This window comes from Neophocaena asiaeorientalis, unplaced genomic scaffold (assembly GCF_003031525.2).
Source record: "Neophocaena asiaeorientalis asiaeorientalis breed wild unplaced genomic scaffold, Neophocaena_asiaeorientalis_V1.1 scaffold303, whole genome shotgun sequence".
Classification (NCBI taxonomy): Eukaryota; Metazoa; Chordata; class Mammalia; order Artiodactyla; family Phocoenidae; genus Neophocaena; species Neophocaena asiaeorientalis.
Window position 1 is genome coordinate 2,493,792 of NW_020174420.1, and position 16,673 is coordinate 2,510,464.

Below are 16,673 nucleotides of genomic sequence, written 5' to 3' on the forward strand. Positions count from 1 at the left end.
GCTTAGGACTCAGCACTTTCACTGCCGGGGCCAGCTTCGATCCCTGGTGGGGTAACTAAGGTCCCTCAAGCTGCGCGGCACGGCCAAAAAATATATCTATTGGGTTGGCCAAAAAGTTCCTTCGTTTTTAAAATAAAAATAAAAGACACATTTTTCATTTTCACCAAGAACTTTATTGAACAACATATTCACCCTTTTGTTCCACTACCTTCTGCCATTTTTCAGGCAACTTCATAATCACACATCTTCCCAAAACTTTTTATCTTTTTGAGCAAAGAACTGTTCTAGGTGTCTTTTACAGTCTTCCAGGGAATTGAAATTTTTTCCATTAAGAGAATTCTGTAAAGACCGAAATAAATGGAAATCTGAAGGTTCAATGTCTGGTGAATACCGCAGATGAATCAGAACTTCCCAGCCAAGCTCTTAACAGTTTTTGCCTGGTCATCAAAGAAACATGCGGTCTTGCGTTATTCTGATGGAAGATGAAGCGTTTTCTGCTGACTAATTCCAGACACTTTTCACTGAGTGCTGCTTTCAGTTGGTCTAATTGGGAGCAGTACTTATTGGAATTAATCGTCTGGCTTTCCAGAAGGAGTTCATAATAGAGGACTCCCTTCCAATTCCATCACATACACAACGTCACCTTCTTTGGATGAAGACCGGCCTTTGGTGTCGTTGGTGATGGTTCATTTCACTTGCCCCATGATCTCTTCCGTTCCACATTATTGTACAGTACCCACTTCTCATCACCCATCACAATTTGTTTTAAAAACAGAACATTTTCATTACGTTTCAGTAGAGAATTGCATGAGGAAATACAGTCAAGAAGGTTTTTTTCACTTAACTTATATGGAACCCAAACATCAAAGCGATTAGCATAACCAAGCTGCTGCAAATGATTTTCAGCGCTTAATTTGGATATTCTGAGTATGTCGACTATCTCCCGCATGGTATAATGTTGATTGTTCTCAATTAATGTCTCGACTTGATCGCTATCAACTTCAACTGGTCTACCCAACTGTGGAGCATCGTCCAGTAAGAAATCTCCAGCACAGAACTCCACAAATCACTTCTGACACATTCAATCAGTCACAGCACCTTCTCCATACAATGCACAAATCTTTTTTTGTGTTTCAGTTGCATGTTTACCTTTCTTGAAATAATAAAGCATAATATAAGGAAAATGTTGCTTTTTTTCTTCCATCTTCAATATTAAAATGGATACACAGAAATTCACCAATTTTGATGTTTTTTTTAAATGCAACTGATATGACAGTTGTCACCATACAATCTAACAAGATTGTTTCAAATGAAATTAAAGACCACTAGGCAGGGCTTCCCTGGTGGCGCAGTGGTTGAGAGTCCGCCTGCTGATGCAGGGGACGCGGGTTTGTGCCCCGGTCCGGGAGGATCCCACATGCCGCGGAGCGGCTGGGCCCGTGGGCCATGGCCACTGGGCCTGCGCGTCCGGAGCCTGTGCTCCGCAAAGGGAGAGGCCACAACAGTGAGAGGCCCGCATACCGCAAAAAAAAAGACCACTAAGCAATACTAGAGCCATCTTATGGAAGAAAACGAACAAACCTTTTGGCCAACCCAAAACATATGTGTGTGTGTGTGTGTGTGTGTGTGTGTGTGTGTGTGTGTGTGTGTATAAAATACGTTTTTTAGAGGACTGAGATTCTATAAGGCAGGAATATCACTTCACTGAACTCTCCAGAAACTGGATAACAAATTCAATGAAAGAGCATGTTATTTTTCGATAGTCTAATTTTACCCCCTTTTTATCTTGAAGCTTTTGTTCGCAAAGATGCTTTGCCACTGGGAACCTTTTCCAAGTATACCTGGCATATCACGAATATCCTGCAAGTTAAACAAATCTTAGATACCCCAGAGGTAAGAGTTTATTTCTCCAATAGTGGGAGGGCAGAGAGGGGAAGAGAGGGAAGCAAGTGCGGGAAGTATGTTTGCACCAGCTCCTTGAGTCATGGACACCAAAGAGAATTCCTTTTTTTCATACTAAGAGATTATTCAGAAATATTCATGGCTTTATTGTTCCAACTCTGATTTTAATAGGTATTCCCTGTAGCTTGAGGATGTATCTTAAATTGGAGTATCCTTTTTTCTTTGCCTTTGGGATCAGAAAACAGGGATGTTCCTTCTTGTAAATTAAATAATGATCCCCTTCTAGCCATGGTAAGCCCTAGGTTAACTGGCAAGCAGCTAGAAAGTATATATATAATTTGAGATGATATACTATTTGTGAAGTCCGTGGGTCCAGCACAATTCAGTGTTCCTCTCCAAACTGCAATTTCGCTCTCATTAGAGAAATGATTCTTAAGTAGTTTGTGTCCTTTCTCACAGGGGCAATATTAGACATTTTTTTCAAGCAGATCCTAAAAATGTGAGGATTTTCCCTTCCTATGATAATGGAATAGTGTGGAAAACTCAGCATCGTGTGATTTAATACATTAAGATTAGCTGAATTGCAAGGCACTGTTATATTCAGAAAAATAAATTGTTTGATAACTATAGAACTTACATGGGAACTTTAGGAAAGGCCTATGTTTGCACTAAAGACACCTGAGGAACTTCTTTAAATGGAGGATGTCGCAGAAACAGCTTCTAGCCTGAAAAGGGCGGGGTTCAGGGAGGCACTGCAGCAGCCCCAGAGCAAAGTCAAGTCGTGGAGCTTCTGTGTTGCACGTTACTTACCTGTATCACCCCATTCAATCTCACAACCATGCACTGGTATTAACAGTATGTTGCAGATGAGAAACAGGCTATGAGAAGCTCAGCCTGCTGTTTAGTGGCAAAGGCAAAATTCAGTTCAAGCTCTGTCTGGCTTAGTCCCAAGGATGGTGGAAGCACACAGGATGTGAGGTCAGCTATAGGTGCTATTGGTAGGGTTTTTAGGAGAAGATTGTTGCTAGCAGAGCAGTAGGGGAGGGAATAAAACTGATTTTAGAGCAGGTCTGTGCCAGTAGCAGTCATGTGACCATGAAGGTATTAGGCGTTCAGTTCACTATGGTTTGGGAAGGGTTCAAATGAAAGTTACAGAGAGAAAAGGAAAGGCAGAACTGTTGAAAAAATTTACTTGAAAATACAAGGGGAGATTTTAGTTAATTTGAGTGTACTTAGAAAAGAATGAATAAAATCTGTTGTCATCCAATGTTTGTCTACTTTGAAAGTTTTTCCTTTCTCACCTTTCTTGGTATTGTCTCCACATGCAGATGCCTTTGGAAATCACCCGGAGTTTTATCCAGAACCGGGATGGGACTTATGAGCTGTTTAAATGCCCTAAAGTAGAAGTAGAGAGCATAGCAGAAACCTATGGTCGTATAGAAAAGCAACCAGTGCTGCGACCCTTGGAACTAAAAACTTTTCTCAAAGTTGGTAAGTAAATTGGTGGTTTCAATAGCACACCTTCCTTTGAGGGTCACCTGTGTGTATTACACTGTCCTCGACTTTGGGGCTTGACCTTGAACAAAGAAGACACATTCACACATTTTGTAAAGGCAGTCATGGAATAAAGTGTTTTGTTTCATCTGAGCCAGTACTTTAAAAATAAAATTAGAGGGCTTCCCTGGTGGCACAGTGGTTAAGAATCTGCCTGCCAATGCAAGGGACATGGGTTCAAGCCCTGGCCTAGAAGATGCCACATGCCACAGAGCAGCTAAGCCCATGCACCACAACTACTGAGCCTGAGCTCTAGAACCCGCAAACCACAACTACTGAGGCCATGTGCCACAACTACTGAAGCCTGCACACCTAGAGCCCGTGCTCCGCAACAAGAGAAGCCACCGCTATGAGAAGCCCACGCACCGCAATGAAGAGTAGCCCCAGCTCGCCGCAACTAGAGGAAGCCCACGCACAGCAATGAAGAGTAGCCCCCGCTCACCGCAACTAGAGAAAGCCAGTGCACAGCAACGAAGACCCAACACAGCCAAAAATAAATAAATTTATTTAAAAAAAAAATAAAATCAGAGAAGTAATACCTGTTCATTATACAGAAATCATAGATTTCATTATAGAGCATAAAGGAGGAGAAAAATAAAAACCACCTGTAATCCCACCCACTATAGATGACATCATCATTAAGATTTTGGTGTATACCTTTTCAGACTTTTTTTTCTGTGCATGAAAAGGGTTTCTAGGGGCTTCCCTGGTGGCGCAGTGGTTAAGAATCTGCCTGCCAATACAAGGGACACGGGTTTGAGCCCTGGCCTGGGAAGATCCCACAAAGCCCATGCACAGCAACAAAGACCCAACGCAGCCAAAACTAAAAACAAACAAATAAATAAATAAATTTAAAAAAAAAAAGAAAAGAAAAAGAGTTTCTAAAACATGGGATCATATCTTAGCAGCTTTTTTCACTTAAAAATATATCATGAACAGCTTTCCATGTCTGTCTTCAACATTATTTTTTAAACTTTTTTTATTATTATAAAACATGTAATATAAAACTTAACATTTTAACCATTTTTTTTTTTTTTTTTTTTTTTTTTTTTGGCGGTACGCTGGTCTCTCACTGTTGTGGCCTCTCCCGTTGCGGAGCACAGGCTCCAGACGCACAGGCTCAGTGGCCATGGCTCACGGGCCCAGCCACTCCGCGGCATGTGGGATCTTCCCAGACCGGGGCACGAACCCGTGTCCCCTGCACTGACAGGCAGACGCTCAACCACTGCGCCACCAGGGAAGCCCCCATTTTAACCATTTTTAAGCTTAAGGTTTTCTGGCATTAAGTACTTTTACATTGTTGTGCAACCATCACCACCATCCATCTCCAGAACTTTTTCATCTTTCTCAACTGAAACTACCCATTAAATACTAACTGCATTCCTGCCTCCCCCCAGACCTGGTTGCCATTCTACTTTCTGTCTGTATGAATTTGACGACTCAAATTAGAATCATACAATCTTTGTCCTTTTGTGACTGGCTTATTTCACTTAGCATAATCTCTTCAAGGTTCATCCACATTGTAGCATGTGACAAATTTTCTTTCCTTTCTAAGGCTGAACAATATTTCATTATATGTATCTACTACATTTTGTGTATCCATTCATCTGTTTGGATACTTGGATTGCTTCAACCTTTTGGCTATTGTGAATACAACATTTTTAAACAGCTTCATAAAATTCATTCGTTATCTCACTCTAGTCAATTCTGAATTTAAGTTGTTTCAAACTTTTCGCTATTATGAACAGTGCTTCCTTTTATAATTAACTTCCTTTTAGACAAACCTTTTATAGCCTTAATTATTTCCTAATTTATTTAGGATATTCTTTCGGGTAAATTCTTAAAAGTTAAACTGGAGGGTCAAAGATTATGTACATTTTTAGGACTTTTGATTGTTTTTGTCACGCTGCCGTCCAGAAAGATTGTAATATTTCTACAGTTTACTCCTGCTAGCCATGCGTGAAAGAGTTTCTCTTTTTTATTTTTTACTTTTGGCTGTGTTGGGTCTTCATTGCTGCCCATGTGCTTTCTCTAGTTGTGGCGAGCAGGGGGCTATTCTTCATTGCAGGGGGCTACCCTTCATTGCGGTGCATGGGCTTATCATTGCGGTGACTTCTCTTGTTGTGGAGCATGGGCTCTAGGTGCGCGGGCTTCAGTAGTTGTGGCATGTGGGCTCAGTAGTTGTGGTGCACGGGCTTAGTTGCTCCGTGGCATGTGGGATCTTCCCGGACCAGGGATCGAACCCATGTCCCTTGCATTGGCAGGCGGATTCTTAACCACTGCATCACCAGGGAAGTCCCCAAGAGTTTCTTTTTTTAATCTTTGTTGATTTGATAGCCAAAAAATGTTCTATCATTCTTTTAATTTGCATTACCCTCAAATGTTAATGAGAGTAAATTTTCATATTAGTCATTTGTATTTGATGCATTGCTTTTTCTTTGTCTATTTTTAACTTGGGTATAATAATTTAATAATAATAATGACAACTATAACAAGTAGCACTTAATGAGCACCTACTCTGTGCCAGCTGTTATTTTAAGTTCTTCACCTAGATTAATCCATTTAATGCTCATCAGCCCACTCAGAGGTGGATTCTGTGATCCCCATTTACAGATGAATAAACTGAGGTCAAGAAAGGTGCAGTGACCTGTCCAGAGTTACACAGCTAGTAAAGTGGTGGAGCTGGTCCTCAACTCCAGGCAGTTTTGGACTCCAGAGCCTTCACTCCTAGCCATCCAATACTCACCTGTCTTTCTACTGACTAGGCTATAAGCACTGTCAGGGCAGTGAACTGTGTCACCAAGAAATTTAGAATTTATAATTATTTTGTCAAATTCTTGTGAAATATATTTTTGGCTGCTCTTGGGAATAAGATATTTATCATGTGTCTAACTTGTTACTGCCAATGTATGGAAAGCTCTTGATTTTGATATAATTACTATCAAATTGCCCTCCTTAATGAGTTCCTAGTAGCGATGATAGTTGTTTACCTGTTGTTTCTGGGAAATCAATTATATCACTTGAAAAATAATGATAATTTTGTTTCCTATCAAATGTTTATATCTCATTGTTTTTTTCTTGTTAAATTAGCTACAACTTCAAGAGCAACAATGAACAATACTAAAGCTAGCAGCTGAGATTTTCATTTTACTATAGTAAAACTATCATTTTTACTATAGTAAAAACTCCTCCAGCATAGCATTTTCCAACTCTGTCTTGAAGAAGAGATAATGATAAGTATGCTGTGAAAAAAGTGTTCCATGATCTGATAAGTTTGAGAAATGCTACATACTGTATTTCTTTGATTCTAAGACCCTTGATTCTAAGACTCCCTGAACCCTTGTTCAGTCAATTTTGTAATAACTTTTTTGCTGGGAAAAAAAACTTTGCCACATGAGAACTTCCCTGGTTGTATGATATACTCAGATCGCAGATAATGTTACAACTGGAGTAGGGAGGCAGTAGGGAGTAGTGTCTTAGAATATAATGTATCCCTCTTAGTAACTCATCCTATAAATTTGCATATTAAAAAGATCCTGAAATTAAAATACCTGTTGAACTTTATTTAACTTAAGTTTTCCCCAGTTTATTTGACCGGTCAACACTTTTCAGGGGAATACCATTAGCATTTCATAGAATTTTTCTGGGAAAAGCTGCTCTGTGTTTCACTATTAAATAATGAACTATTGGTTATTGATTTCAGATAAAATTTTTTATTATAACAGCATATCATATTCTTGGTTTATTAAGTATTTTTATTAGGAACTAGAATTGATTTTTTTTAATGTAGTTGTTTTTTAAATTATTTTTATTTATTTATGTATTATTTTTTGGCCTCACCACATGGCTTGTGGGAGTTCCCCAACCAGAGATTAAACCTGGGTCACAGCAGTGAAAGCACCGAATCCTAACCACTAGACCACCAGGGAACTCCCTAGAATTTAAGTTTTTGAAATACCTTTTTTTTTTTTTTTTTAATTTTTGGCCACACCCCACAGCACGTGGGAACTTAGTTCCCCGACCAGGGATCAAACCTGTATCCCTGCTTTGGAAGGGGGAGTCTTAACCACTGGACCACTGGGGAAGTCCCTTGAAATACCTTTTTACCGTCTTTTGAGAAACCTCAAAAGATGAACTGTTTTGACCCAAGTGCAATGAAATTTATTTATTTTATTTAAGTATAATTGATTTACAATGTGAATTTTATGAATAAGTGTCTAATATTGAAGTAATCTTGCCTTTCTGGAATAAATCCTGTGTGGTCTTTTTTATTTTAATATGTATTATGTAGAGTCTATTTGCTAATACTTTATTTAGGATTTTTTCTTATTGATTCATAAGTATTAACTGCCTACAGTTTCTTTTTTGGAGGCTATCTTTTTCGGGGTTTTGTAATAGTTATATAGAAAATGATTTTAGAAAGCTTTGGACCAAATTAAATATCTTGGGGGGAAGGGTAAATTGGGATTTGGGGATTGACATATACACACTACTATATATAAAATAGATAACTAATAAGAACCTACTGTATAGCACAGGGAACTCTACGCAATTCTCTGTAATGACCTATATGGGAAAAGAACCTAAAAAAGAGTGGATATGTGTATATGTATAACTGATTCACTTTGCTGTACAGCAGAAACTAACACAACGTTGTAAATCAACTATACTCCAATAAAAATTAATTTAAAAAAATAGCTTAGGAAATATCTGTTCCTTGAATGTTTGAAAGAATTTATTCTCTTGGACCTAAACTTTACTTGCAGGCAGTTCTCTAAAAACTTGTTTAATTTCTTCTGATTTATATTTATACTCACGGTCCCTACCTCTTCTTTAGTCAATTTTAATTGTTTTTTTCCCAAAAAATTCTCCTATTTTCATCCAAAATTTAAATTGTGTACATTTTTATAATTTTTGGTATAGAGGATAATCACATAACTTTTAAAACCTAGGTCTATAGTTATATACTCCAAGAATTTTTTGTCTTTTTCAAAGAACTGGCTCTTGTATTTATCTGAATGTCTGTTTTGAACTATTTTATGCTTTTGTCTGTAAAAATTTCTCCTAACTCTTTAAAAATTTTTTCTAACACTTTCTTGGAATTTTTTAATTTTTATACCTTTTGAAATTATCAGTTAATTTTTAAAATTCATGTTTGATAATAAGAACATTTAAGGTTCTTCTTCTTATTAATATCTAAATAGTCTCTAATCATAGTTTAGTTTCTCTGTGTCCCCAACACTTTGTATTTAAAATTTCCAGTTGGTTGAGTTGGTTTGATTTTTATATTCTTAGCTATCAATTTCTACTTTTATTATTTTGAGGTCAGAAGATGTGCCTTTTCGATTTCTATTTATTTTAGGGATTTAAAAATATTTTCTCACTAACCTAATATATGATATTAATTTGTGCTAGCAAAGATGTTATTATTTATCCAATGTAAAGTCTTGTATAGCTTTAAGACTTATACAACTTAGATAGCAGAGTTGTGAGACAATTTCCTACTACAGTTATGTTTCTCTAAATGTCTTCTGATATTGCAAAAAGCCTTTGAGTATTGTAATGCAGTGTTTTTGGTACATCAGAGTTATTGACAGATGTCAATGAAAATATATTGTCTAGTCCATTTGGGCTGCTATAACAGAATACCATAAACTGGGTGGCTTACAAACAACAGAAATTTATTTCTCACAGTTCTGCGGGGTGGGAAATCCAAGATCAAGGCACCAACAGATTCGATGTCTGGTGAGGGCCTGCTTCCCGGCTCAAAGACGGCCATCAGCAGTCTTCACTTTGTGTCCTCACATTACAGAAAGGGCAAGGATGTCTCTGGGGTCTAAAATAAGGGCACTCATCTCATTCATCTGCCCTCATGACCTAATCACCTCTCAAAGGCCCCACCTCCAAGTACTATCACATCGGGGATTAGGTTTTCAATTTATGAATCTTAGGAGGATACAAAATTTGGGAGAAATTTTGGGAGAATGTAGATTCAGTACATAGCAATACTTTATCAATGTAAAAATAACATTTGCCCTAAATTCATCTTTGTTCAATATTACAAGTGACACCAGCTTTCTTTTGTTTTACATTTTTCTGATGTTTGCCATCCTTTTAACTTTTTTGTGACACTTTGTTCTTATTGAATCTCTTATCAATATTATATTGTTGGTTTTGATTTTTCTCCAATTTCAATAGTTTATCCCCTTTATTATAATTGATAGAGTTGGTCTTCTGTCTCCTTGTTTTGTTCTTCTGTTTTGTGCTAAATGGACTATGTTTTCTATGCTTAATTGTCTCCATAGTTTTGAAGGTGATACCATATGCTTATTTTTAATTCTGCTAGTATTTTACATTTTTTCAAAAGCATTCTTTAACCTGAGTTTTTCACGTTTAAATCTTTGATCTTCTGGACTTTATCTTGATGTAAGTTATGAGGTAAGATTCTGCCTTTTATTTTCTTCCAGATAATTATGTAGTTGATGCACACCATTTGTTATAAGAAACACTCGTGGGTTTCCCTGGTGGCGCAGTAGTTGAGAGTCCACCTGCCGATGCAGGAGACGCGGGTTCGTGCCCCAGTCCGGGAGGATCCCACATGCCGCGGAGCGGCTGGGCCCGTTGAGCCATGGCTGCTGAGCTTGCGGGTCCGGAGCCTGTGCTCCGCGGCGAGTGAGGCCACGGCAGTGAGAGGCCCGCGTACTGCAAAAAAAAAAAAAAAAAAAAGAAATAAACAGTTGTATTTCTTGTACTAATTGAAAATGCCACTTTTACCTTATCTTAAATTCCTGTTCTTTTTGTATCAATTTTGGATCTTTCTGTTTTGTTTTGTTAATCTGTGTAGACATATGCCAGTACTTTTTTTTTTTTTTTTGCGGTACTTGGGCCTCTCACTGTTGTGGCCTCTCCCGCTGCGGAGCACAGGCTCCGGACGCGCAGACTCAGCAGCCATGGCTCACGGGCCCAGCCGCTCCGCAGCATGTGGGATCTTCCCAGATCGGGGCACGAACCCGTGTCCCCTGCATCGGCAGGCGGACTCTCAACCACTGCGCCACCAGGGAAGCCCCACACTCTTTTGTTATTATGGATTTGTAATATGTTTTAGAACCATGTAGATTTTAAGTCTGTTTCTTTCTAGTTTCCTTGAAACCTTGACCTTTTCTTGATAGTCTCCCTTTTTAACCTCATCCAGCTGTCTTTTCCTCTTAGTCTGGCTGGGCTCTCCTTGTGATTCTTTTGGCCCTATTTTCATAAAAGCTGGGTCTTATTTTATTTGAGGATGCCAGACAGTTCCCTGAAACTTTGTTTTGGATAGATACAGCAGTAGTCACTTTTCCCTTCCCTTGATTCTTCTTGTTGGCCCCCCGTGCCTTTTTTTTTCCTCATATAGTTTTTTTTTTTTTAACTTCTTTTTCATTTCCTTTTTTTTTTTTTTTTATTTCCTTTTAAAATTTGTGAACAGGGTAAGATCTGTCCAGACTCAATTTTTTTTTACTTTTATTTATTTATTTTTGGCTGCATTGGGTCTTTGTTGCTGCGCGCAGGCTTTCTCTAGTTGCGGCGAGCGGGGGCTACTCTTCATTTCAGTGCGTGGGCTTCTCGTTGTGGTGGCTTCTCTTATGGCGGAACACGGGCTCTAGGCACACGGGCTTCAGTAGTTGTGGCACGTGGGCTTAAGTAGTTGTGGCACACGGGCTTAGTTGCTCCGCGGCATGTGGGACCTTCCCGGACCAGGGCTCGAACCCATGTCCCCTGCATTAGCAGCAGATTCTTAACCATTGTGCCACCAGGGAAGTCCTGTCCAGACTCAAATTTATTTTGGAATTGTACTAATCAATCTTTTTTCTTTTCTTTTGTTTTGTTTTCTTCAGGCAACACTTCCCCAGATCAAAAGGAGCCAACACCTTTCATCATTGAGTGGATTCCAGATATTCTTCCCCAATCCAAGATTGGCGAGCTGCGGATCAAGTTTGAGTATGGTCACCACCGCAATGGGCATGTGGCAGAGTACCAAGAACAGCGGCCCCCCCTGGACCAGCCCTTGGAACTGGCCCCTCTGACCACCATCACTTTCCCTTGAGGCAAAACAAAAGGGTCTTTCGCTGCTAAATTTGCACATCCCCACCCTTTGACAACTTTAAATACTAGTTAGGCACTTAGATGGCTCTGTTCCTTAGTGAACTACTCTTAGCTAAGATGCGGTTTCTCAACACATTCAAGTGGATTCTGTTGAAGAAAAACTCTTCTTGTACATAGCCCTTTTGGTGCTGCTGTGTATAGTCTTCATTATAAATTGGGTGGTATTCCTGGCTAGTTTTTGAAGGAACAAAAAGAAAACCAGCCCACATACCTTCTCGAAGGACTCACCTTTAGAGTTTGTTTCAACCTTTTCCTAATTCTCTGAGAAGTTAGCAGCACTTGCCTTACACCAACAGTGTTGGAAAGTTAATAATACCCTGGTTAGGGCAGAAGGTTGATGATCATCCTGGCAGAATTCCAGTCATGCCCTTTTATTCTCTTCTCAAAGCACAGTGTCACTAGTTTTTCCAAATTATATCTCATGTTGGCCTAATTATAAAATTATAAACCTTTCGGGAGATTCAGGTGATAGTAAAACAGGAAAAAGAGATCCAGGTGTCAAGGCAGTATTTGACATTTCAAACTAATGCTTGTAATTGCTTGTTTTCTTGATTTTTCTTTCCTTCTTTACTCTCCAAAAAGTTTAACAGGTGGTAAAATTCAATTCCTATTTTTTAATTCATTGATCACAGAATGGAGATACACTGAAAGACACAGAATGAAAGCCTGCCTTTAAGGAGAAAAGAAGGGAATGAACATTTCCTGTTTGCCTACTACATCCCAGGCATTTTCATTTAGATTCTCATTTGATCATTTTTCTCATTTAGTCCTCATCATTCTTTGAGTTTAGCCATCACCCCTTCTTTTATAAATTTAAACAGTCTCTTTGAGATTAAGTATCTTGCTGGAAACAGCATTAAAAATGTTTCATTTTATTCCAAAGTGCATGTTCTTTCCACTCTGTCATGTTGCCTTATAATATAAATTCCTTATAATTCACTGTCCTTGGGAAGACTCTAACCAGCTCAGGCAAAATGCGAATGAATGACTGGTTCATGGACATTAAAATAGGGCTGGACAACCATCCTGGGGTGGAGCTGGGGTGTGGCTAGGCCTCAGAACCCCTGCAGCCAGGGTCCATCTGACCCATCTCCACCTCTCCTGAGGCTTCACTCTCTCTCAGCAGAGAGCATCTCCTTCTGGTAGGAATTCTGGCTCCTAATGCACCTGAAAGTATGGCTTTCACTTCCACACTAGAGCAGGATTGACTGCTCTACTCTCCCTGATCCAAAGTCCAAAATCCCCAAAAGAAAGGCTCTGCTGGGCCTAACTGGGGTGGGGGTGGGGGAGTCTGTGATCATTTTTGGTGAAAGGGGGAGCTGTGCCCTTACAAGAGGGGGATGGGTAGGCAAATTAAGGGTTGTCTATCTACGATTGAGGAGCTAGCTTGTGTGGAGAGCTCCCAAGTGCTTCTGACAATGGGGAAAATCCTTGAGGAGAGTCCAGAGGTCCATGGAGAATGAGACCTGTGCTGGGCTTTAAAGGAGAGGAAGGTGGGGATTCCCTGGCAGTCCAGTGGTTAGGACTCCACGCTTCCATTGCAGGGGGCATGGGTTTGATCCCTGGTCGGGGAACTAAGATCCCACAAACCGTGCCACACGGACAAAATAAAATAAAATAAAGGAGAGGAACGGCCTGGATAGCTATAGAGAAGAGGAGAAATTAAAACTAGGTGCGGCAGAGTGTTTGCTTTAAAAGCAAAAACACCCGAGGAAACAGTGGTTGGCCTATTCTGAGAAGTCTTTCAACCTCAGTACTTTGAGGACATCAGTCACAGCTTTTTGATCAAGCCAAACCTGTGAGTGACAGGCAAATCCTGGCTGGGTCTAGCAGTACTTGACTCCAACCACAGGGGCCAGAAGAACCACAGGAGCCATAAGACACATGGCTGGGGCAAATAATTCACCAAAAGAGGCCCCCACTCAAGCGCCAAGATCTTCCACCCAGGACCACCCCAGCCCACCAACACAGTTCATCAAAATCTGAAATGGGGTTCAGAGTTACATTGACCTTTTCTACATTGATACCCTCTCTACCAGGTCAAGCATGGTCCTAGGAGTACCAGTAGGGTCGCTACACCCACCCCCAGCATCCAGACACCTTTGGGACACCATCAGTATTGACCTCATTTCAGACTTGCCCCATGCCAGAAGAGTAGAGTGGTCCTAGCTACTCCCAACAGTCCAGTGTTCTTCAAACCCTGCACCCACCCATACATACTCCCATCTGTACCATCCACTGCACACCTCCATTAGGCGTTGGAATCTCCCAGCTCTGAGGGCTGCCCACCTGCTGCTTTCCCATGCTGCAGCCACTCTTTGTGTTCTGGAGTGAGCAGCGCAAGACCCTCCAGGTCCACGCAGCCTCCTGTCTACTGCACAGACAGACGGACCATCCTCAGACTAAGTGTACTGATGGGTCTGAGATGGATGGCATCTTAACTCCTCCTCCAGGCAACATGGCGGGGGGCCCTACCATGATGGACATCATGAGAACAGCTTGTATTCCCACACCCAGAACACTCTGGTTCACACCTGCCTCTACCAGAACTGCTATCATCTCAACAGCTTGCTACTATCTAGAGGAGTGACAGGCCACTCAGAGACCTCCAGAAAATCTGACTCCAAGAAGCACCCACCTAAGTGGAGTTCTGTAGGCCTGCCACCTGGCTCTCTCAAGGTACCAGATGTCATCAGCTCTGTGACTTTCTGGGCCTAGCAATTTCCACTCACATATGTCCACCCAATCTTTCACTGATTCCTGTCATGTCTGATCTGCCAATCACTTCCCTTCCCTCCAGCCCACATGTGCATACACATGCACCCACACCAGCCCCCAGGCCTGGCCACTTACAGAGTGCAACCTGTATATGTCATCCAAGAAGCACTCTGCTGTCACTGCCTGGTGTCCGATGTCAGAAACAGGCCAAAATTTGCCCTCCACTAGAATTCAGAGAAATCCCACTCTATGTGCTGAAGGTGAGGGAATGGGCAGGGGCTGCCCTCCTCCAGGCCCTTCGAGTGAATGGACCCTCTCAGGCAAAAGTCACAGACAACACAGAAAGGTCAGTCACAGAGAACAGCCCTTGTGTCTATTTTTTTGGTGAATTTTCCCAAGATGGACCTGCTTCCCCCCTCAATATACTCTTTTTTGTTTTTTAATCTCCCAGATTCTGATTTCCTAGTTTTCTTCCTTCACATCTTGTGATATTTACTGATACTCCGTATTTGATCCTCTTTTTAGACCTCCTTACAGGGAGTTCCCTGGTGGCCTAGTGGTTAGGATTCCAGGTTTTCACTGCCATGCCTTGGGTTCGATCCCTGGTCGGGGAACTGAGATCCCACAGGGCACGTGGCGCAGCCAAAACAGAAAACCAAAACCTCCTCCCTATCCCTGCCCTCCCACCATCCAGCGCCACAAGCTCCCTTCACATCTTTCTACCATCCCACCTGTATCACCAAGGGAGCAGGGTGACATGATAACAACAGTTCTTTAGTGTGCATAGGAATCACCCAGGGATCTAGTTAGAAAGCATATTCTCATTCAGAAGTTCCAGGGTAGGGTCCAAGACTCCGCATTTGTAACATCAAGCTGAATAAAGAAAGTTGATGGACTGAAGAAACACTGCTGGACTGCAAGCCTCACTTTGAGTTGCAGGACCTAATACCTGAGCAGGTGCTGACCCCCACCTTTCATTGGCAGTGCTGGAGGTCGGTGACACTCTGAAACTAGTGGCCCTTGCATGTAGCCAGGTGTTTCAAGGCAGCATATTAGTCTGGGCTGCTTTATGGCACACTCCTGCAAACCTGATCCAACTGATGGAGGCAGTAGCCATGTTCCTAGGAACTAGTTCCCATCGACAGTTATAGAAGTACAAAGTCAGTCAGCTACCATATATGTTCCCTGCCGTTTTTCGCCCTTCTCCCCAGACCACCATCTTAAGGTTCAGATTTTAACCCCTGGGTTCAAACTCCCACTCTGCCACCCGCTTATTAACAGTGCAACCTTAGGCAAATTATTTAACTCTCTGAGCCCCAGTTTCCTCGTCTGGATGATGTGCAGAGTAAATAAGATAGTCTGTTAAACGCTTATTAAGTACTATTACCCTTTCGTCTCGCCTATTCTGCACTTCTCTCTTCTACCGTGTTTTCTTATTTATTTACTTTTGGCTGCGTTGGGTCTCCATTGCTGTGCGCAGGTTTTTTCTAGTTGTGGTGAGCGGGCGCTTCTCTGTAGCCGTGCGCGGGCTTCTCACTGCAGTAGCTTCTCTTGTTGCGGAGCACAGACTGTAGGTAAGGCAGGCTCAGTAGTTGTGGCTCACAGGCTTAGTTGTGGCGCGCAGGCTCAGTAGCTGTGGCTCACAGGCTTAGTTGCTCCGCGGCACGTGGGATCTTCCCGGATCAGGGCTCGAACCCGTGTCCCCTGCATTGGCAGGTGGATTCTTAACCACTGCCCCACCAGGGAAGTCTCTACCGTGTTTTTCTAACTTAGCTTTGCTGCTTTTTGTCCCTCCTTAAGAGCTTTTGTACTTACACTGACATACAGCAAGATTAAAGTAAAAGAAAGTCTGGAAGTAAATATGAAAGGGGGTACTGCTATTCCTTCTCTTCATATCTTTTCCTTTATTTTTCCACCCCAAATTTTCTACAGCAATATAACTTATGTTGATAAGTTTGAGAAAAGGCAAGGTTTTAACCTTAAAAGAAGGGGCATAATAATCAAGCTTCCACACTGTACTAAAAAAATGAGGAATTGAAAGGCTCCCGGCGCCGAGGGCGGGGGCTGGTCACGTGGCAGCCGCCCCCTCGGCTCCGCGAGCTGATGTCAGTCACGTTCTCCTCTCGCCCGCTCCGCCTTTTCCGGCGGGTTTGGTGCTTTTCTTCCACCAGGCGGCGCCGCAGGACGTTCTGTTGCGGACGTCTCTTGCGCAGCCGCATTAAACCCCAGGACACGTCACCACCTTCGCGTCTTTTCTGGAGAGCGCGGGAAGGCGAGAGCTGGAGGACGGTGACGTCACCGGGGTTCCCCGCGTGGCTCGCGGGGGCGGGGCCGGGGACGTGGCGCGCGCCGGGCGGCGG

The 16,673-nt window shown here is 41.8% G+C and overlaps 1 protein-coding gene across 4 annotated transcripts in view; it reads left to right on the forward strand.

Annotated features, from left to right (window-relative positions):
* The window catches only part of CUNH2orf42 (chromosome unknown C2orf42 homolog), a 40,181-nt gene extending 27,704 nt beyond the window's left edge, over nt 1–12,477 (forward strand). For all 4 annotated transcript variants that reach the window (XM_024756430.1, XM_024756429.1, XM_024756427.1 and 1 more), the window contains 3 exons: nt 1,793–1,893; nt 3,231–3,393; nt 11,328–12,477. In XM_024756430.1, coding sequence (XP_024612198.1) covers nt 1,793–1,893; nt 3,231–3,393; nt 11,328–11,536 — 473 coding nt within the window. In that variant the 3' untranslated portion in view covers nt 11,537–12,477. The remainder of the gene's footprint in view (nt 1–1,792; nt 1,894–3,230; nt 3,394–11,327) is intronic.
* The last annotated feature ends 4,196 nt before the right edge of the window (nt 12,478–16,673 follow it).